This window comes from Scomber scombrus, chromosome 6, assembly GCF_963691925.1.
Source record: "Scomber scombrus chromosome 6, fScoSco1.1, whole genome shotgun sequence".
Taxonomy (NCBI): Eukaryota; Metazoa; Chordata; class Actinopteri; order Scombriformes; family Scombridae; genus Scomber; species Scomber scombrus.
Window position 1 is genome coordinate 9,271,575 of NC_084975.1, and position 23,156 is coordinate 9,294,730.

A 23,156-nucleotide genomic window follows, 5' to 3' on the forward strand; every position below is an offset into this window, starting at 1 on the left:
ACTTGTATTGGTTTGTGTTTGTAACTATTATTATGATTATAAGTAGTAGTAGTAGTAATTGTGTTTGTAGTAGTAGTGGCAGTAGTAATAGCAATAGTAGTATTAGCATTAGTAGTAGCAGTAGTAGTAGCATTTTCTTTTATTCTTCTTTTCCATTGCTTTGGCTCTTAATGTTAAAAAACTGGGGTGTGATGGAAGGCTGGTATACAAGAGTCAGTTACTTCCTCTGCAGAGCTGTATCACATGAAAGAAACATCCTATGTATTCATGTAACAGTGGAACAAAATGAGCCTCACGAAACTAGTCCGGGAATTAAACGACCGATCAATCTCTTCAAACAGAGCAAGGGACAAACAGATCAATGACTGATACAAAGGGCATGTCATCTCTCATCCTTCTTCTTTTGTCATTGACTGGAGGTAGGTAAAAGCCACTCAATAAGAGGTATAGCACACCATCACAGCCATCATTCTACTACTACAGCAATAATTACACAACTATGTGTTTTATACACTTACTGTACTATTCACAGTTTCTACTTTTTTTTTTACGAGATTACTAAAGATTTAGGAGATTTATTCAAATAAATCAAAAATTGTCTACTGTCTTAGTGAATAGTAACCTAAATATTTGTTTTATTTTTACAAACCAGTATGATTTGTAAGTTTTGTAAAATGACTCCCATGAGACTCTGGGTCAGGGACAGGGAGTTCCGTGGGAACTTTATGTGCGACATTCTGTGAGCTCTCTCTAAGTAAACAGAAGCAATTGTTAAGACAGAGCTAGTTTTGAAGCCCAAGTTGAACTTTTGTTGTGTACGTCTTCTCCTTACAGACCCCACTGAAGAGAAAAGCAGCATCAGTTTACTGGATCTTGTTTTATCACAGCAGCATCTCTCCTCATCTCTACATAGAATATCATTCATTATCATTGTCCTGTCCTGCTTGTGCTGTGCTGTTTTTTGACTTATTCTTCAGTGTAAATGTTAACAGGGTGTCGCTGTAAAAGAACAGGTTTGCTCAGCTCATAGGTTAAATACATTCCCTGCAGCTGTCTCTTTCAGGATAGTAAGTGCCTATTGACGTTGACAAGTTTGGTAGGTTTTCTACTGTGTGATGTTTTTCACTTGACGAACAGTCACTTACTTCAGCCTGTCATTCAACACATAACAATGTAGCATGACGAGAAGTTCTTCAAAACACTTTCTCTATGTTTTTAATGGTTGAGTGCACACAGGAACCAGAGAGACCTGACAGGAAGTTTAGATTGTGGTTTATTTCCCCACTTGACAATACGTGTCACTGTTGTAAATTAGATACTAATTCTCAATTGTGTTTAGATCTTTCGCATGAGCAAAACTAAGAGTACTACAAATATACTACATTACAATGAAAATGTAGCTGAAGTAGGAGTGCAAACTTGTTGTTGTAAAAGTATTTATTATACAGACACGGTGGCCTGTTCACTGTTATACTACCATGTTAAGTAGTTGGTCAAGGTTGTAGATCATTTTAACAATTTTTAAAAAACAGCATATTGTTCATGCTAAGAAGTTATTGCTGCGAATAAATTGATTTTAATCCAGAGGTTTTGGCAAGATGGTCAGAGGTCAAATACCAATTTACTTCAAGTCCCCCTATTTAGCTTTTATATGTAGTATTTACATTTAATAATTGGATATAACACAGTATAGTGTGCATCCAGTGCCTCTCCCCTCAGACACCCATGTATTTCCCGGTCTTCCCGGCTGTAATGCGGCAGGCAGCAGCAAAACCGTCTCACGGGAGCCGGTGAAAGGAACCCATGAAAACTTAATGCGATGTGTCCTCATGAATTTTTAAGAGCCCCCTCTCTCTTCCTATTGTGCCACTAATGTGCAGGATAGAAATATAAACAGGAGTGCTGATGTACAGGGCTGAGTGCAAACCTACCAGCAAAGGCAGAGTGTCATCGCCTGTCAGCCCCAGTGGAGACACAACACACATTGACACCTGAGCGCACACACACACACACACAAACACATTCAGTTACAGTGGCAGCTCTTTTCTGAATCATAAGTGGGCTGGTGTCACTCGAGGGCTGAGTAGGTAAGCAAAGTTTTGATTAACGACTTACGGCCTTCAGCAGGATTTCTTGTGTGTGTGCGTGCATGCAAAGGGAACACATGATGCAAATTATGTCACATAATATCCAGCATGAAAACAGCAGGTTACACCAGCTGAAAGCCAGAATTCCCAGCGACACCTGAAAGTAACTACTGGACAATAACTCACTCTAATACTGTATATAAAGCAGGATCAGCAATAAGGTTTAACAATGGGTCAGGTTTCCCAGGTTTTTTCATTGTGTATGGGGGAGGGCTATTCACTGTTCTATATGTTGTGTTTATTTTATTGGTAACTATTAAGTGAGGAGTACAACTTATTTAAATACTCACTTAGCTAGAAATGACTCATATTCCAATATATAAATATGAAAATATGTTCTGTGTTGCACTTGGAGAGTACAAACATTCTTTAATGGTTATATATTGGCTATATACACATGATAAAATGCAGGCTGCTTCATTTATGTTTGACTTACAGGCTGTCAACGTTGTGGATTTAAAACAGTTTTACAATTCACACATGAAAATTTAATCCCTGGAAGGTTAATTTTAGCACCGTGCACTGTTCAGATAGCGTGATACAACCGTGGTTTTTATGGGTCTCCTGGTGTGAGGGAAGAATTAGATGTAACATAGTGATATTCATTGGTACTTCTATTCTATTTGTATTTGCCAACCACAGGTTTATAGGCTATTTTAAAGTTACATGGTACTGTGGTATTTCCATTTTCAGCTACTTTATACTTCCTCTCCTGTACATTTCAAAGGGAAATGTACTTTCGACTCCCATCACATTTATCCAACAGCTGGAGTTATTGGTTTATTGGCAGATGATTATGGACTCCAAAAAAAGAATCCCCAACTGATGTCCACTTGCTTCATGAACGACCTGCTTTCAGTAAATTATCACATTTGTATCATATTCTCTAATTTCAAGATGCTCAAACTTATTTCTAGAAAATTCTTGAAACCAATTGATTTCTATTGGAAACAATCTAACTAGACTGACTGATTTCATCGCTTATTTTTCCATGAAAAGAATATTTAAAGGATTCGATAAAAAAAAAAAGATTATAAAGTCAATTGGGATTTTTTTGCAGTCATATGAAGTAAAAAAAAAATAGCTCTGCCTTGACCAGAAAACATACATGGTAATACTATGAAAGGGGTCATTCTTTTTTAATGAACATTTTTGATACTCTAAGTATCAAAGTTTGGTGATAATACTTGTTAATTATTTTTACTTTCTTACAGCTTAGCTACACTAGTATTTAAGTCAAGGATCTGAGTCCTTCTTTTTCCACTGCTTGTAGTAACAAGAATCAGTAATGGCCTCAGAGAAAGATGACATGTTTAAACATGAAGAGGAGGAAATGAGTCAGGACACAATGACACGTTACTCTTCTTACAATATCTGTTTCACTATGAGAAGTGCGGAGAGCTGGACTTCCCCCTGCCCTGTAAGGTGGCTGCAGGAGAAACACACTGGCACTGTGGCTGTAGAAACAAACCTCAGATCAGCCTGGAGGCTTTACAGCTGTGTACATTCCTGAGAGTTCAGTCAAATCTGCTCGGCCAAAACAGCAGGCCTGAACATTCTTGTTTTCCACTACAACCCCCTCCCATCCGAAAATGAGCTAATAAAAGTACATGAAAGGCTGCTGTTTGAGACGCATGTAAACAGGAAATGCAGCCTTTATATAAAAATGCCTTCCTCTTCCTTCACTGACTGTTTCCCTGACAGAAAAGGGATTGTTGTTTCTGAACACAAAGCACTACTCTGAACCTTGACCCACCTTGAGGCACTATTCTAAACCTTTAACCACCACCAACATCAAAAGTTCAACTCACTAATTAAAGACAACATAGGTGAGTTCATTGTACTGCTCAAGCTGATAAAAGCCAGACTTTGTCCTCCGTACAGTAAGTTCAGTAAGTAACTACAGATATCTGCCTGAACACACATAGCTTCAGAATCATTTCCCCTCTGCAGTTTGTTTTTTTATTTCCCACACCAACCTCTCTCTCTCTAATAGAGTACTTCAACATTCATACAACAGTTTTGTGAGTTTAATTCTGAAAAACAAAAAATAAAGATGTCTAGTCTTATATCACAATAGCGATATATCATGATATTGCCCAGCCCTAATTGAAGCTCTTTTATATACTCTTCATGGTTTAATTTACTGTAAAACAATTCAGTGCATAAAGATACAATTATTTTTGATTATTTTTAAATCTGCATCTTCTCACTGAATGGATTCACCATCTCGCCTATAAAATGTCAAAAAATTACTTAAAATGCCTTTTTATAATTCACATTTAAAACACTGGAACCAGACAATGTTCACTGAATTAATTAATTCAATATCAAAACATCTGCTCATTGATTCGCTGTCAATCAGTTAATCATCTGAGCTCTGCTTGTTTCTTTTTTTGTACGGTGAACTGATCCTCTGTAAGTGGTGTAGTCACTGAGGCCTTGTATGATGGACACGCTCCAGTTTATCCAATCAATCTGTACAACTACACATGGGAAACAGCACATGTAGCATTTAGTTCCACTTAATAATGCATGAATGTGATTGTATTGCATTGGAGGGTTTTGTTTCTCCTGTATGTGTGAACAGTTTCAGAAGCCCTTTTTCCTCCCTGACAGGATCTCAGTCAAAAGATCTAGACCTATTACATGAAATAGTGAAATTTCAGTAACTTTACTCCACAAAATATCACATGATCTATGTCACAGCTGTTAGTTCTAACCTCTGCGTGTTAAAACGAAACCCAACAGTGACTAAAGTGCAAACAACCACGTGTTTGTATTCGGGGAAACTGCAGCCACAGTTCCGCTTTAAGAAACAGCCTGGTGGCACGGACCGGTTAGTCATCTTCACAAACTCAATTATGCTTTGACAATGTTTTTTTTTTTAAATTTTATTCACTTTTTCTTCATTTGTCCTCTCTAAATATTCAAGTACATGGATTCGCAGATCCAGGAAACACAATCAGTAGCAAATACTTTCAAAACATCATCATGTTTCCCTTTTGAATCACAAACGATTCCACTTCAACCCCCCGCAAAAACCCCACCCCCCTGGGCTAAGACACATGGACCTTTTGTAAACATGATACAAATCAATCTTTGCTTTTTTTGATTACAAAAAGTAATCTGGTAGAAAAATATCTTTTCTTTTATAGGTATTTCTCTTCTTAGGAATATTTACATCGAGTACCTCACAGTATAATCTGATTTTAAAAAGTACATACTGTAAAATAAACACAAAAAAGGGGTCTCAGAGGGGGTAAAAGGCCTTTGGTTTTCATGAAAAATATGAAAACAACGACAACAAAAAAGAACCACAAAAAGTCTGTTCACTGTCCTGTGTACAACAGTGACGACTGGATTGGTGATTGTTTGGCATCTTGTAGCCAAGACTGTGGACGCCAGCTTTTCCACAGGTTTCAAAGCGTTCATTCGTTCAAAAAGTTCACAACAAAAACTGTGGCTACAATCAGGCGTCACTCCTGGGGACGGCGGACCCACACAACCTCTTCTGGGCAAAGTATCCCAGGACGATGAGCAGCATCTCTGACGTGCTGCTGAGGGCCACGATGAAGGGTGCCTGGGACGCGAAGTCGGCCTCCATCCGGCGGAAGGACAGCTGCATGACTGCTAGAGCCAGCAGGCTGTTCTGGACGCCCACTTCGATGCTGACCGTCTTCCTCTGTGGTGGGGCCAGTCCAACCAGTTTGCCTAGGACAGCCCCGACCACCAGCCCCAACAAAGGCACCGTCATCCCAACTGCCACAATCTGGGGCTTTACATTGGCCAGGATGGACGCGCCCATTTGGTAGGCCATGAAGATGCCACCCACAATGAGCACGAAGCTGAAGGGTCGTATGAGCGCTAGCAGGACGCGTGTGAGGGCTGGAAGCCGCAGCTTGACCAGCATTCCCAGCGAGATGGGGATGGCAATGAACAGGAGGGTACCGAGGATCTTCACGAATGGCACATGCAGGGCAGCGTGCACGCCCAGTAGTCTCCCATACAGAGCTGATGACAGAGGCATGGCTGCTGCCGCCACCACTGTGGACACCAGCGTCATGGAGATAGCCAGGGTCACATCTCCTCCAAGCAGCAGACTGTACAGGTAGCCGCCCCCGCCGCCCGGGGCTGAGCAGGTGATCACCAGGCCCAGGGAGAGCGCTTTGGGCAGTGCGGCCAGCCGGGACACACAGTAGGCATAAAAGGGCATCACCAGGAACTGACCCAGAACCCCAAGAAGCAGCGGCACAGGGCTCTTCAGCAGGCCCCGCAGAACCTCCACCTCCACCTTGCACCCGAAGGCACACTTGTTGACGAAGATGAGGGGCAGCAAGGCAAACAATACCGGGTTCTCAGAGAAATGGGACAGGCCACCCGACTGGGTGAGTCGGGTGGCCGGGTCATCATTGCCTTGCGCCACTCTGATGGAGTAATCCGTCCTCTCCTCGATTAGGACCGGGACAGAATCCTGGTCCAGGTCCAGCAACTGGATCTGCAGCTGAGCCCTACCTGGGAACCCGGAGCGAATGCTGATTATGTAGCTCTTGGCCGGTCCTGCGTGTCCACTGTCCGTTACATTAAGTATGGAGAGAACCTCCGGGTCCAGGGAGCGGACTGTCACCGTCTGTTTCCAGCTCTGGCGGCCCTTCCTGCTAGTAGCGGCGCTCCGGTAGCGGCTAGAGATTACAATCACGCCGTTGGTGTTTTCGGGAAACTCAAATTCCTGCGACGACCCGTCCCCGATTCTGATGTACCTGCTGCTGCTGCTGCTGCTGGCGGCCGTCTGGTTGGTGTAGCTGCTGCTGTCGATAGTCAGGTTTCCGGTGGCCCACGCCCGGTGTGCTCCGCCGGTGATGAGGAGGAGACAGCAGAATGTAAATAGCGTCCTCATCGTATTGACGGACAGGGGGCGGAGGGGCGCCACAGAGACACGCTTCTCCCCGCCAGCGGCCTCCCCACACGTTTACACCGCCGCCCTGTTACACCACAACGGTAAACTTCTCATTGTAGTCTCCGGTATGAAACGACAGCGTCGACAGCCGGCTCCACATCTCGTCTGGTTCCCATTTTTTCGCTAGCTTTATACCGGAACCTAAACATCACCCCGCCCCGTCCTGTCCGAGCCCAGCAGCCCCCGGCTCACAACAAACACTCACACAGGTCTCCGGTGTCTCCCCTCTCTTTCTACTCGATGCTAAGATGTCCGTCTCTGCAAAGCAAAGCCTCGCCTTGTCTTCCGTTGTTATTGTCTCCCCGGTTGATGAAGACTAAAAGCATCGTAGCTGCTGTTTGCGAGGAGCAGCTTCGGTAAAGCTGGCCGCAAGACACATCACACTTCCGGTATGGAAATGCCACAATAAATCTAGACTGGAAACTAGACACGTTATTGACAGTCTGAAATGCACTCCGAGATAACTATTTATTTATTTATGTAGTTAGTTAGTTAGTTAGTTAGTTAGTTAGTTAGTTAGTCAACCAGTTTCCCACACTGAAATCTTTAATAAATATTATTCTCTCATCTGCTTATTTTTTTCTCTCCAAAATGTCATGTATGGAAACCCACAGTGTTTAAAATTAATAAATAAGGCATTATGAAAATAAAAAATCGAATGCATAAAAACACGTGAAAGGCATAATCATGAGATAATCAAATACATTATAAAACGTATTAATATTACATACCTTTAAAAAAAAATCATCATTCAGCTTCTTTTCACAAGTTTACAGTTTATTTTTTCCATTTGATTCCAAACTCAGTTTTGTTGCAGAAAGTGTTAAAGGTAAAATAAACTCTGTCACTGTGACGTACAGGGTTAAATAAGATTTCCTATGTCTACACTGTGCTGTTTTAAAAATTAATTGAATTATTTCACAAATTATGGTTTTATATATTGGTCTGTATTTGACAGCATGATTATTCATAGTGTTTAATATTAGACTTATCACATGCATTCAAACTCAGTACATCATTATTGTTTACGTATTACATGCCTGTAATGTCAAAGCCAATACTAAAATGAAGATTTCTGATTTTAATTACTGTTGGACAATTCACTTTATTAGGGCTAAAACTCATTTAAAGATTATTTTCAGTTATTTATTGGTCCACAGATGTTATCACTTAATCAATTCATAATTTGTTCTATAAAATGTCAGCAAATAGTTCAAATGTTGACAACCAGTCTCAGTACATCGTTATTGTTTATCTGTCATATGCCTTTAATTTTGAAGCTAAATGCCGTCACTTCCTTTCTTTCTCTGGGTGACTCTGACTAACTTGACATAATCCGTCACTAATCCAATCGGAGCGGCCCAAAGCGTCAGTTTTCCCTTGTCCCTCAGCCAATAAACAGGGGCGGTCACATGTAAGAGGGAACACTAGGAGGGGGAAAGGGGGGAGGGCGGTGAGGAAACACTGTGTGGGGGACTGTGAGGGGGACGGGGAGGTGGGTGGGGGGTAGAAATAATAGAGTTGCTAATAAAGCAGAGCTCGTTAAATTCAGGCCGACCAGAGGAATGTTTGGTGCCCACAGTTCGGCTGCCTCATTTCTCTTTCTCTGTCTTTCTCCATGGTTTGTACCAACCTGGAACATGCATTACCTTTCTCTGTTGCCCACTTAATCCTGACTCTGTGTTACTGTCCCCTGACCTTTAATCCCTGTAGTATCTCGTGACACTGATTCATTATGCTCATGTAGGAAAATCAACACAGTCACATTCCCTCAGCTCCAATCTCTAGTTACATTCTGGCTGCCAAGTAGGCTATTGCTTATTTGTCATACACAAACAGCGGACACGACCGGGAAACCCGACACTGCCGCCCATCTCAGGAACGTAGCATTAAAGGGGAACTCCATTCTGTCAGCATAACCCCGTGAGCATCCCTTTATATAGTCACTAGCTCTTGCTGGGAGTCACTCACATATTCAAAAGCCATTTTCAATTCATAACCTCCCCAGCATAGGGTCAGCAAGGTCACTGGTATGCTATTTTCCAGTGAGAACGCCACCCTGGTTTATCCTGGATACTAACTGTTCACGGTGTAAAAGTATGTCGTGGGACGGCTTGTTCATCGTCTATTGTGTTTTCATGAGTTGTGCGTCCTCCTTCTGTCAACACAGCTAAGTCTAGGCTTCCAGAAAAAGAAAAGGCGGGGGAGTCCTCAGTGGAAACACTCAGCGCACGCCAAGACAACCTGCTGGGGTGATCGCTCTGGCCTCTTCTTTGACATTTCGTGGAGTGACAGCCAGTTGTATGGGGCTGCCAGGCACGAACATTTCCTGCCTGGCATTTGTGCTACTCCAGTCCCCGGGCTTTCTAATTATTTACCCATGGTATGATAATTTACCTCATGACTTATTTCGCAAACAGAAAAGAAGAGAGGCAGCAGGAGAGACAAAGGGATGCAGAGAAAGAGTGAAGAAGAATTCCATCTTCACCCATCTCCACCCACACATTAGTTATAGCCTCAGTGAGAAATTACAGGACTGTTTCTGTGTGTGATGCAAACTGTTTACCCAGAGAGCACAGCAAGCTGTTTTTGGTTTTGAGCGTCTGTGTGAATATTCATGAACCAACTTGGAGCAGCGGTTATGATCTGCCTTGTGTTGTATTGCAAATAAGATCACAGGCAGCCATAATGAGTAACCCCAAGAGCATTGTCCCCAAATGGCAGTTTAACTCCAGTCCACACAAAGTTTATCTTTGGCTGGACGGCCTGGCAACAGAGTGTCACAGCAGGGCTGTAGCCAGGATTCTAGAAATGCTGACGCCAGGAGATCAAAGTCCACCAGAGGCCAATGCAAAGATTAAAGTGGATGTGAATATGCATAAACTCACTTTCTGCAGCACAAATCGTGGCAGAGTGTCCACCCTCAGGCTTCATGAGTCCACCTGGTGAACATAAATAAGAGATAAAAGGAATATTGAGAGAAAGCGGATAAAGAACTGGAGATCTTAGTGACTTCTGAGATCAGTCAGATGTTAACGTTGCTAGCTAGCTACAGCTAATGTCTGCAAACACAGTACAGTGGCTGGTATGGGCCATGGATGTATTATAAGAGCTGGATATCGGACCAAAAATGAATATGCGTACTAGTGTTTTCCCCGCCTGCGAGTTGTCGCTTAGCCCATAGAGTTTATATTGTGATGTCACAGATTATTAAATTGCTTTTCTCAGCTCAAGGAAACTTTTACAAATATGGATCCATGAATCAAAAATTCATAATAGAAATAGTCATGATTGACCTTGTTTGCAGTTCAAGCTGTCCTGTCTAGAGTTTTACACAATCTTTTAAAATGGTGGCCTATAAGGGAAAATGCTTTTTGGGCTTCAGGGGGATTTTTTGCTGCAATACCGCAAATGACCACTGGGCTTTTTCCACAGGGACGACACTTCACTCAAGCTGTAAAATTCACAAAATAACATAAGGGGGACATTTAGCTTTGCATTAACTCACCGTAAGAAATAATTGACTTGCCATAAAAATCTGGTTTTTCACAAATTTAAATGTTTTGGCATTTTATTCAGTCAATTAAAAATGCTGTCACATTGCATTACAATGTGAACAATTGTTGATATGAACTTTTTTTTTAGAGCAGCTTTGAAGAGAGCTAGTCTAATCAGCCTTTAAAACCCCAGTGTGTAATTACAGAAGGTAGACAGCTGGTTAAGTGCCCTCATCAACAGAAACAATACCTACCACCTGACCTTTGTGTCCACAGTGGTAGCTACGGCCCTGGCCTCAAGATGTCTTTGAAATATATTTAGGACAACACAAAGTATCATTTGGAGGGCCCAATGACATTCAGAGGGGACTGTAATAGTGACCTCAACAGCTTGAAATCCTGTAAGATGACATCAGTCAGTGAAGTGCAACATGAATCCTACCTTCTCCAGACAAAGAATTTGCTCCGTTGTGTTTGGTTTCTCTATTCCAGTTTGGTTTTGTAACCTGACTACTGCTAAAAGAACTGTATATCTATAGAGCTTTCTCAAAAGGCTCCGAATACTGGTTTAGATGGACTTCTTCTATATTTAACTCAGTGGAAGTACCTAGCCTAAGACTATTTGACACTTTGAACTGTAAACTTGTTAAGGTAGCTGTTGTTTCTGCATTAATATTGTTTTTAGCTAGTTCATTTTTAGTTTAGACCAACATAAAGTGTCTTAGTAAGATGTTGGACCACCACATGCCATCAGAAGAGCTTCAATGCACCTTTGAGTCTATGAACTCTACTGGAAGGATGAAACCATTTTTCCAAAAGATATTCCCTGATTTGATGTTTTGATGATGGTGGTGGAGAGCGCTGTCTAACACATCACTCCAAAATCTCCCATAGGTGTTCAGCTGGGTCGAGATGTGGCAACTATGACGGCCATAGCATATGATTTTCAATCTAATCAATCTATTGGGGGGAGGGGGGTTGGGTTTATCACTCAAAACTGCTTTTTAATGATTTGCAGTGACTTTTCCCTCTAAAAAGGACAAGTGGACCCAGACCTTACCAGCAAAATGCCCCCCAAAGCATATCACAGCCACTGGATCCTCTCATTGTAAGGGTCAAGCATTCAGACATGTGCCAGTTTTTTCCCTTTAATTTGTCACCAGTCTGTATGTGCAAGTAGGGATTACATAAAAGTAAATGATACCATGAGAAATCTATAAAAACAAGTAGATTTCATTTTAAGAAAAGCTTGTGCCCTCACTGCTGCGTCTTTGTCTTCATGCGAAAATTGAAACCTCGTACATACACGAATGAATGAACACGAACACATACATTAAAGTGTCTGCCAGCACTCATCACACAAAAGACAGCGTCAGAGGGCAAGGTTTTATTCCACAAGATAAATATACAAAAACAAAAGTGCTGCAAAGTCTGCGGAAGCTTGAGTATAAATAAACCCTCCCTAGTTAAAATGGACAAAAAAAAAGTTAACATATCAACAAAGGTGAAGCTGCTCTGTCATAGGCTGAGGTCTGGCTTCTCCGTCTGCCTGCTCTCTCCACCCAACTTTTAAAGAAGGAAACATCAAAACCAGTCAAAGCACTCGATAGGCAACTGAATGCAGGGCTCATACAGAGCTGTCGGGAATAAAAAATGGGGAAAGGAACCAATCTTACTCAAAAACATTATTTAAATTCCACTGGATGTTTAATTCTCATTTTTTAAAATCACATTCAGTTCAAGTCCTGCATTTACCAAATCGCACAACTGTGGTTATGGAGGTAAATCAACAGGAACGACTGATTCTTGTAAATTTGTGAAAGGAATTCTAGCATGTCCATCCATGCTCTTTTACGACTGAAATTATTCAGAATGTGACTGAGACAGGTGGATATGATCATGTCATTTTAAGACCAGAGAAGCTTCCACAAAAATATCTGAGTGAGGCTTCAAAATGTTGCAGGGGAGAGCTCCAACACCTTAAAATTAAACCTCCAAATCCAGACGAGAGATCAGGTAACTTCACACTACAGATAAAAGAGATAACAAGCGCCCATCTATGACCGCTCTTACAACCAGAGCTGGCAACTCAAAGTCAGAGTTGAAGTGCAGTTGGCAAGACAGTGACAAAAACATCTGAGTCTGTTCTGGCAGGGGTGGGGGAGGAATGGAAAATTCCTTGTTCTGACCGTCGTCTATGGAGTTCAGCTTCGCTTTGCGGCTGTTTACTCTCTACACTACTTCAGGCACTGGCGTGGGGTGGGGGGGTGGGGGGTGGGGCACCTATGCAAGCACCTGCATCCCAAATAAGGCGTTCAAAAGCAAGAAGTCTGAATACAGGCATGAGTAATAATCAATAAACACATCAGAATAACAGTAAAGAAAACACAAATAAATCATTTTGACACAGAGAAACAAAAAGGTCTGAGGATTGTCCTTTGTTGTGTACAGCATTGTATTGATGACATGAAGTATTTGTCACCTGGATGAATCTGATGAGTGAAGGAGATTATGTCTGTTAGTGTCACTGTCTATTTTAAACTTAAAGAAATTGACCATTGTTCACTCCCTGCTGGAGTGTAAAACTAACATTTCTCTCCTGTCAAATCTATCTGGCTCCTTCCTCCAATCAGAATAATCTATTTCGAAAGGATAACAAGACAAGAAAAAAAAACATCTTTACCCCGCCCTGCTCATAGTAAGAGCCAGGCACGCCCAACTCCCTTATAATCACTATAACTGCCTATTAAAACTCTACCTTTTCATTTTCTTCATTATACAGTTTGTAAAATGTGTTTCTTTTTATACAAAGACTACATCTGAGGAGCATGTGATCAGAGATCTAGACAGTGTAGTCACACATGGAAGATGAGGTGGTGGTGGAGAAATGGGAAGAAAAAAAACGGGAGGAAAAAAAAGAAAGAAAAGAAAATGGTAAAATGAGATACAACAGGGACTTAGAGGGGAAGATAGTAGAGATGGATCGAAGTGGGGAAGGTGAACCAGAGGGAGACCAGTGGCCTTCTCGAGTGATATTTCTATCCTGTGTTTGTGTGTGTGTGTGTTTGTGTGTGTGTATATTTATAGAACAGGGGGATGGTAATCAATAGTCTCATTAAGTCCTCCCGGTACGAACAGTTCAATAGAAACACAGGCAGCTCCTGTTGCCGTCGTTAAGTTCGTCTGCTTCCACGCAGCCGTAAGCTCCGTCACCTCTCTCCGGACGAGCTCTCAGTTCCGCAGAGCAGCCAACCTGCAGTGGTGTAGAAAAATGTTGGAGGTTTAATTGTGTGGAGCTTTTGTGAAAAAGAGATAAAAGCCTTGAAAAAAAGGTGTATTGCACTCAAGTACATTTCCCAGCAGTCAGCACTGTGAAGCAACACAACAAAAACCCTGTGGCTCTCTTGTTCTCAACAAAATCCAACGAAATTCTACTTCTGGTGCACATACTGTATAAAGAACCCCCCCGTCCCCCCTCCCCCCTCCCTCCCGTCTGAATGAATGATTTGCACTGATTCATATGTATAGATACAATGATGCTCTGTAGGGTTTGTTGTTATTGTAAGGATTGTTATTTTGTTCGCCCTCTGGCTGCTTTTTGAAATGTTGAGTTAGACGTATATAATAAATGACCAAATTAAATAGTTGATGAATTAATATTAAACAAATCTCACTTTTGATGTCAAATTGTCTAGGCAGCTGACATCATAATAAAAAAGCTGCTTGCTAAAGTGAGGGGAAGAGGTCACAAAACAGGTCCAAATGTATAACTCTTGCGACTCCTAGTGGTAGTACAGACAAAGACACTGGGGTTGACAGCGATGAATTACAAATTTCTTGTTATTTTTTTCTGAACTACCATTAAGAATCATTTCAAAATTGTGATAATCAGAGTTACTTAAGACCAGGCTAAAAAGTCATGTCGTCCTGCTCTCTCTAGCTCAAAGTTTTGGGTGTGCTGCACCTCTGACCAGATCCTGAGTCACTAATAGTAGGTGTGGTTGGGTTTTCGTTTTGTTTTCTAATCCTACTAATGCTCTAGTAACCTAGCAGTAGGACAATTTCTTAAAGTTGGCATACAACAACTTGTGCTGTTATTTTCCATACATATGGAAGATGACGTTCCCATTCTTAATCACACATACAAAGCTCTGATTAGTCGATTGTGTTGACGTGGGGGAAACCACTGGTTTCCCAAATTGCATGTTCCAATTTCTGCACAGTCTTATACTTTCAACGTATTTGAATGTGTAAACAAGAGTCTTGTAACAGGCCAACCACACTCGACAGTGACATCAAAGTGTACCAACGCTTGCTGACGTATGCTGTTACATCACTGCAGCAAGGTGGGAGGTGAAATCAGTGGAGGACATCAAAAACATTTACAGCTACTCTTAAGCTGCTGACAGATTATCTACTTCTGATTATTTAATTAGATTCTCTGCGTTGGACTTTTAAGTTGTCAGCGTGCTTGAGGTCTGTGAAGATTCTCAGTGGTCATGGTTATTCAAGGAGGGCTGAATCGAGGGCAACTGGACTTCTGGGTTGCAGATACTGGAGGATGCTTTCCTTCTCAACCAATGGGCTTCTTCACTCTTAATACTATTTCGTTCGTGCTTCTGGCTCTCAATCCTTAGAGACGCTGGAGTCACCTTGGGTCAAGTGTTAAACTATAGTCGTTGGAGTGGCTGTTATAATGTCCGTCAGCCTGCCTCGACATGAATAGAGCACGAACCCCTTACATCTTCATTACATGATTTCCTGCCAGTCGATAACGAGATAACAACAACAACAGCTGCATATTTTAACACCTGCTAAATGAGGAACTGACAGATTGGCGTGTGGAAGCTGGTCTCTGCGTAGTGTCCTAATTATGTTTTCCAGAAATAGCTACTGATTAGGAAAGAAAGACCACCATGGCAACACAACAGACTACAGTACAGGGGGGGTCTTCCTGAGGTTTGCGATATAGTAAAAATAGGTGATTTTTTTTCCATTACCTGTTGTTGACTAAAGGCTTGGTATGTAAAATGTAAGAAAATGATGAAAAGTGCCTGTCAATTCTTCCCAAAGCCCTCGGTGGAAAACATCTTCAAGTTGTTAGAGCTGCCACAATTAGTCGATTAATCAGTTAGTCGATCTATTTTGATAATCGAATGATTAGTTTATTAATTTTTTAAGGAAAATGTCCCAAAAGTGTGTATACTTTTACACATATTTATGTTTTCTTTTTTGTATTTTTTTCCCCTTCCACCAGTATTTTAAGGATTTTGCCAATTGTTTTCTTTTTTACTGATTTTATTTCATTTATTTGATCTCTGTAATTCTCTCTTTAATATGCTATAATTGTATTGGTTGTTGATCTACCTTAACGCTGTTCTGTTTTGAGTAGTTATTCAGGGCAAGTTTTATTGCCCTGTGAAGGGCCTTGTAACATTTGTTTTGAAAAATGCTATATAAATAAAGATTATTATCAATTATTATATTCAATTCTTGGTCACTAACTAAGAATTAAAGTAATGGATATGTTTAACTAATTGTTTGATTAATTTAACTGTAAAATCTGTGCAATTTGTTTTTCAACATTATTGTTCAGATAAAGATGGCAGCTTTACTTAAAACTTAAAGCTAGTGAAAAGTATTGTTCACCATCAAAACATGACAAACCAGTCTGCTTTCCAAACTGCAGGTCCTTCCACTCATGTAACTCACATCACTTTACAATGAAAAACCTTTTTTGTCTTTGAGTTTCTCTATTTGAGCTGAAGGTAGTGTATCTGTCTTGTTGATTTTCCAACCATGACAGTAGTGTTGTGTGTGTGTGTTTGTGGGGGCAGCAGCTTGCAGTGCTATCTAATTTACTGACCTCATGCTCTATTCTAATTGCAGCACTGCCTGTTCATGTGCTACTTGTTATCCTGCCAGGGAATGACTACAGTTTTACCAGGTGAAGAGCAAGGAGATTTGATGTCTTGCAAAGGGAAACACAAGACAGATACACAGCTGTTGCGTCTAACTTGTAACCCCGGTTTGTGTATTTCTCACACATTAACTAGTACCAACACTAGTCCTTACCGTCTAGAAAGCTGGTCCTCCTTATCGTGACTGCGTGAGCTCTCTGCGCCCACCGAAGTGGCTCCTGCAGGCAACTGGTTGAGCTGGTCCATAACCTCCAGACCACTCTCCTCTGCTATTTGGTGGATCAGGCCATCCACCTGCTCCTGAGGTGTGGTCAGTGTCATTGCAGAGCTCATGGAGTCCTCCATCACCTGGTGTTGGTGAGAGAGAGACAATTGAGATTGGAACCAACAGGAAAAAAAGCTAAAAGGCTTTAACTCGGATGAGACATGTCGAGTCCTTATTAGATCTATAACAGAACATGAGCACGCCTAACACTTGGCCAAAACACTTTATGAAAACACATAAACAAGTATGAATGTACATAGTCTGCAGCCACTTACTGAAGTGTGCACATCGAGGTTCTGGACTTGGGTTTCAAACTTATCCATGACAGCAGAGACCTTTTGGAGGTCCATGGAGCCCAGGGCTTTGTCCAGGGCCTTTGTCACCTGGCCCATGTTTTTGGTCACCTGGGAAAAAAAGATATAATAATATATAAAACACAAATTAGAATAAATTATGTGATACAGGAAAGGGTTAGGGAAAAGAGTTGCTTTATAATCCAGCAGACTCAATAAACCTTTGGCTAAAGAGATGTACATGTATAATAAGAGGCAGCATGTACTAGAAGGCTGATTCGACACATTCACTTACCGCCTTCATTGTGACAGCAGTCTGGACTTTAGAGGCCACCGCGTCAACTCGAGATGCCATGCGCAGCCAATTCAGACCCTCATTTTTTTTCCGGATGGAGTTCTCAGCGTAAACTCTGGCACATTCCACGTTTTTCTGTTGCAGAGCCTAGCGAAGAGACAAAAAACACAGTTAATGCTAAAAAAACACACCTCCAATTCAACTTTACTTTACAATTTCAACTGTGAATATGACCTTCCATGTGTGACATGTAAAAATCACAATCCTAAACTTTGGTGTGAACGCTGTACACAAGCCTAAACGGATAGAGCTGAAATTAATGATTATTAATATATTGTTAATTAATTATTAACAATATATAGTTTTAATTTCTTTACTCTCTAAACTGTCAAAAGTAATGACAGACACTGTTCCCAAAGTGATGTTATTATTAAGAAATAAAAAGGCAATCAACTCTGCATTATGAAGCTTTCTCTAGTAAAGGTTTAGTATCTATTCTTGAAAAATCACGAACTACTGATATCAACTGACCAAATTCAATCATTAAAATCAATAATTTAAGTTTATTTCACGTTCTCCATGTTGTTCAGTGCTTTCTAACCTTTTTGTATGGCGTACCCCCACAGCCCCTCTTAGATGAACTCAAGTAACCCTTCAGTGACACCACCTGTCAATGTGTTTCTCTGACTTCATTTTAAAGTGAATGTTATATGGATTAAATTGTGTAATATGTTTGACACTACTGACATGTCAATTTCAGCTACCTGTTAGAATGTCAGAAGCTGGACGTTTAAACCTTTTAGCTTTTTATTTCAAGCATTTACCTATTAGTTATAACTAAATAATATGATAAACCATTGGTCCATTACTTTTAGCTATCTCTTTTCACCATGTACCAGTATTCCTTTCTTTTAAGCTGTCTATTTTAGCCATTTATATATAATCATTTATACCATTAGCTATCTATTTCAGCCTTTCATTTATTACTTTTTGACTATCTCCAACTGTTTATCCATTACTTTAAACTAACAAATTCAACTGTTCATATATGTAAACATCTCTTGCTAACCAGCTTTTAACACATGGTGGTAAGGTCCTGTATGTGTTACTAATTTCATTACAGTTACATATATGGCTTTATTTTTGTTTATTTAAATACACAAGCAAAGTTAATCTCATTGGGTTTTTTTCTGTCTTTTTTTTGGTAGTAATTTCATTGTGTGTGGATCTAAAAAAAAAATGCAGCTCTGTAATAATCTGAATCTTTTCAACAGCAATGAAAACAAACAGCAGCAGCACTTTCATATCTTCTCATTTCAAATCCATGCGAGCTGTTGAACAGGATATGGGAAGTGAAGACTATCGTGACTCAACAGGGAAATATCTCTGGCTACTGAGATAATGAGGGATGGGCCGTGTTATAACCCCATTGTTCCATGGGAGAAATCAGCAGGTCATCTGCAAATCTCTTCTGTGACCTTCAAACATGTGATTAAAATAAAAAATAGAGCTACCTAATATCCATATGACAAAAACATATTTCCTCTATAAACATTTTGTCATTATGGAAAAAGTGACATCAATTTCACTAAACTACCAAGGCTATAGCTATAACACCCCCTGCTGACCAATGTGTGAAACTGCAAGTAGAATGGGGAGAGAGAATCTACTGCTCAATAATATCATGTGATTTCTACAAATCACTGTTAACCACATTCAAGCAAATAACAGTTATTTATGGTCACAGTTAAGACTAACTGTTATTGTTTAGAGCAAGTAACAAATTGGATGAACCAAAATTACCTTCAATTAAATCAGGACAAAACTGAGGTCATTGTTTTTGGCAATAAAGAGAAGAGGATTGCTGTCAGTAAACATCTCGAGTCACTCTCTCTAAAAACTAGGGACCAAGTCCGAAACCTTGGCGAGCTGATAGACTCAGATCCGACCTTCAGCGGTCATATCAAATCAATCACCAAAACAACCTTCTATCAGATTAAGAACATATCCAGAGTGAAGGGTTTTATGTCTCAAACAGACCAGGAGAAGTTGATTCATGCTTTCATCTCCAGTAGACTCGACTACTGCAACAGTCTTCTGACTGGACTCCCACAAAAAAGCATTAAACAGCTGCAGCTCATTCAGAACGCTGCAGCTCGAGTTTTAACCAAAACAAAGAGATCAGAGCACATTACTCCAGTTCTAAAGTCTTTACACTGGCTCCCAGTCAGCTATAGAATAGATTTTAAAGTTCTGCTACTGGTCTACAAATCACTAAATGGTTTAGGTCCAGAATACATGAATGACATGTTAGTAGAATATAAACCCAGTAAGGCTCTGAGATCTACTGACTCAGGTCAGATAGTGGAGCCCAAAGTTCAGACTAGACATGGTAAAACAGCTTTTAGCTGTTATGCTGCACACAACTGGAACAAACTACGAGCAGTACTGAAATCAGCCCCAACTGTGAATATTTTAAAATATAAGTTAAAAACACTTCTCTTCTCCTGTGCTTATGATTGAGCTCTTTTAAAGCACTTTTAATAGCAATTTTAATCTTTCATTTGCACTGTATGTCCTTTTAATGATTTTATGCTGCAACCTTTAATTGTATGTTTTAATGTTTCCACGTTTTTACTATTATTGGGTTTTATTTTTATTTCTCAAATTGCATGTTTTTATGTTTTTTGTTTCCAATTCTTACTGTTAAATGTTTGTTTTATGTAAAGCACATTTAGTTGTCATTGTGTATGAAATGCGCTATATAAATAAAACTGCCTTGCCTTGCCTAAAGAAAAATTAGAATCAGCCACACCCAAATATTTTTCTCCTACAGGCCTACTGCAAAGATTACGTCACACATTATTCTGGTTCACCTGATAAAAACAAAGAAAGAAAAAGATAACAGATAGATGTTCACAGTATAGATAAGAACCGTTTGGATGCTTGACATTGTTTCATCTGTGCTGAACATGGAGTGCCAGAAAGAGTACTGCTGGTTAAACTACTTCTTTTTTTTCTTTTTTTTTAAACACCCTCTTATCCACACATTTACTTTTTCATCCAAGTTACTCCCCATTTATATACCTCACCTTCTTGACCTTGGCCTGCTCCTTTTCAGACTCCTTCTCTGCCTTTTTGGCCAATCTCTCCAGCTGCTTGGAGGTGAACTGTGAACCAAAGAGAATGACGTTCAAGAAATGAATAAATCATCCCCTTTTTTTTCATATCAAAATGAAACCAATTCAACATTTTCATCACGTACCTTTAGCTGAAAAAGCGTTTCTGCGGAGAGATAGGAAAGACAGAATTAGGAATATGGAGTTTATGTTATATAACTGAACAACTGACTGTAACATACCAATGTACCAGCTCTAAGTTAAACATACAGTGTCAGGAAACGTTATATACTACAACATTGGCTTTTTGATTGTTGAAATTTCAGGCAAATTGATTTGGAACTTTCCTGACATCATGAGTTTTAACAGCAAAAAAAAAAAAACCTTGCCTAAAGAACAAACCCTAATTAATAAGTATTAATTTAGTTACCCTCCACTCAACAAAATGTTCTGCTCATTATTACTTCACTTGGTGCGAAGTAAGTGAAGTAAGAGACCTCTGGCATCCAGAGGTTAAACTTTTGAAAGGGTAAATATCTGTGTATTCATAGTTTTTAATATAGGAAGAGGAGTTGATGTCATTTTAAGGATTTCAAATAGTAGTTTTTTGTGGATAAAAACAAGTAAAAGGATTCTATAGATCTTCAGACACACCTGTCTAGGACAAAATATTACATTTCCGTCAAAATTTCTTGTTACTTTTCTCTCATATTCCCCCTTTGATCTTGTGAAATTATCTCTACTTTCACCTCTCTAGGCCTTTAAATGTTCAAATAGAAAGTTTGAAGAAAGAGAAAAAAAAAATCATTATTTAGTTTAAGTGATGTCCACACTAAGGAATCAAGAAACAAGAGAGAAACAACAGGGGACTACACTGATGATTTGTGGGAGATTCTGACCAAATTATTTATCATGTGCACTTTGTTACACAAAACTGCACTAATGATTATTTTCATGATCAATTATTCTCTGAATTATTTTCTCGGTTAAGGGATTAGTTTTTTGGTTCAGAAAATGGTGAAAAATGCAAAAAGTAACACCTTCATGTCCTGTTTTGTTTCGTCTAACCAAAACATATTCAGTTTACTGTCATTGATTATTAAAGAAAACATAGTCACAAATAAGAAGCTGGAATCAGAGAATTTAGAGACTTTTGTCTGACTCAAAATGATGAATCGATTATCAAAATAATTTATTTATTAATTTAGTGTCTGGCACCTAATCGATTAATCGTTGCAGCAAAAGCGAAAATGCAGTGTTAAACACAAAACAATACAAACAGACAGCAAATAAATAGTGGGGGACAGTACATATCTCACCCTGGTGCTAACAGCTAGATTAAGTTACAGTTAAAATGCTTCAGGCAGACTTAGGGAGGGGTCTGGGTTAACAATGTCTACTTGTGTCGGGCCGACAATAATGAAGTTATGAATGTGGTGAGACATTGCTAATGTAACAGTCATTAGCTGAGGAAAGACTCCGTGTCAGGCAGCGTTAAGACGAGATGTCATATTAAAATAAAGGACAAGTTTAATGGCAACTACAGCTAGCTGTTAAACACGATAAAGGAATGAGCTGAAAATAAAAACAGGTCTGACAGCTAAAGGCAGTAACAAGCTAACCAGCTAATGTTTCGCTGTCTGACGTTAGTTCGGCGGGACAGCTACAAACATGGACTGCCTAGTTGTTAAATCACGACTTACCATCCATTTTAAGACGTATATGATTCCGAGTGATGACAGAAATGATAACTCTGAGGTCCCTAACAAGCTAGTCTTTATTTGTTTTGATCTAACCGTGAATCTGACACCGCATTTCCTGGTCTTCAAGTAGTCACGTGACACGATTCTTCTTCTTCGCCTCTTTATTAATTTGATGCCTCCCACTGCCGCCGCAACATCGCCACCTACTGTCGATTATGATTATTGTTATTAATATTATTACATGACAACTCAAGTATCTTATTATTCAACACCAATATTAAAAAACAAACAAAACAAAATGTTAGTTTTTTTCAAAAAAATGTTTTTACTATTGTCGTTTTATTTTTTGTGTATTTCCTTATTATTTATTGTTCTTTACTCTTCCTATTGATGCTCATTTTATTTTTTGCTATCCACTTGCTTCTGTAATAATATAAATTTCCCAACTGTGGGATTAATAAAGGAATATCTTATTTTAAACTAAATTAAATTATGTTTAATTAAACCAGTTCTTTCTTAAAGGGTCACATCGACAAAACGTTACTGTAACGTAACTGTAGCCTAAAGCATAATGAAAATAGACTCAGGGTTAACTCACCTTATTTCACCTCTATGTAATCATTATATTGCTATTTATAAAAAATAAAAAAAACTGAAAAAAGAACATTCTTTCCCACAGAGAACTTTACTACTTGTTTTAGTTTTAAATGTACCTGCTATCATTAAACATATTGAGGCCGGCTCCCGTGGAAGAATGCACAGTGAGAAGGATTCCTGATTTCCTGCGTCCCTTACACCGCACGACAGCAGAGAGTGCTATTTATTTAACATCAGTAGTGACAATAACAACTGTATATGAATACTGGCCAGAGGTAATCAAACACACCAGGACACTCAGTCGTGGTGGCTACACTGCTAATTAAAGTTAACATCAAAATGAATACTACTTATGGCCATAT

The 23,156-nt window shown here is 39.7% G+C and overlaps 2 protein-coding genes across 2 annotated transcripts; both read right to left on the bottom strand.

Moving 5' to 3' along the window:
* Nucleotides 1–5,035: 5,035 nt before the first annotated feature.
* Nucleotides 5,036–7,400, bottom strand: slc10a3 (solute carrier family 10 member 3). Its single transcript, XM_062421417.1, has one exon. The coding sequence runs from the start codon at nucleotides 7,042–7,044 to the stop codon at nucleotides 5,620–5,622; it is 1,425 nt and encodes a 474-aa protein (XP_062277401.1). The 5' UTR covers nucleotides 7,045–7,400; the 3' UTR covers nucleotides 5,036–5,619.
* A 4,534-nt stretch (nucleotides 7,401–11,934) lies between these two features.
* chmp1a (charged multivesicular body protein 1A) lies at nucleotides 11,935–22,312 on the bottom strand. The gene is made up of 7 exons (XM_062421317.1): nucleotides 22,198–22,312; nucleotides 20,641–20,660; nucleotides 20,468–20,545; nucleotides 17,376–17,522; nucleotides 17,063–17,191; nucleotides 16,677–16,870; nucleotides 11,935–13,854 (listed from the first exon to the last, which is right to left on the bottom strand). The coding sequence occupies exons 1-7, from the start codon at nucleotides 22,202–22,204 to the stop codon at nucleotides 13,833–13,835; spliced, it is 597 nt and encodes a 198-aa protein (XP_062277301.1). The 5' UTR covers nucleotides 22,205–22,312; the 3' UTR covers nucleotides 11,935–13,832.
* Between the last annotated feature and the right edge of the window lie 844 nt (nucleotides 22,313–23,156).

Bases quoted from the DNA above. Each gene is read 5' to 3' on its own strand.
- slc10a3 (XM_062421417.1), bottom strand. From the start codon at position 7,044: ATGAGGACGCTATTTACATTCTGCTGTCTCCTCCTCATCACCGGCGGA.
- chmp1a (XM_062421317.1), bottom strand. The intron at 17,523-20,467 runs GTGAGGTATATA...TCTCTTCGCTAG, and splicing joins AGCAGGCCAAGGTCAAGAAG to GCTCTGCAACAGAAAAACGT. The intron at 13,855-16,676 runs GTAAGGACTAGT...ACACCACTGCAG, and splicing joins GAGGACCAGCTTTCTAGACG to GTTGGCTGCTCTGCGGAACT.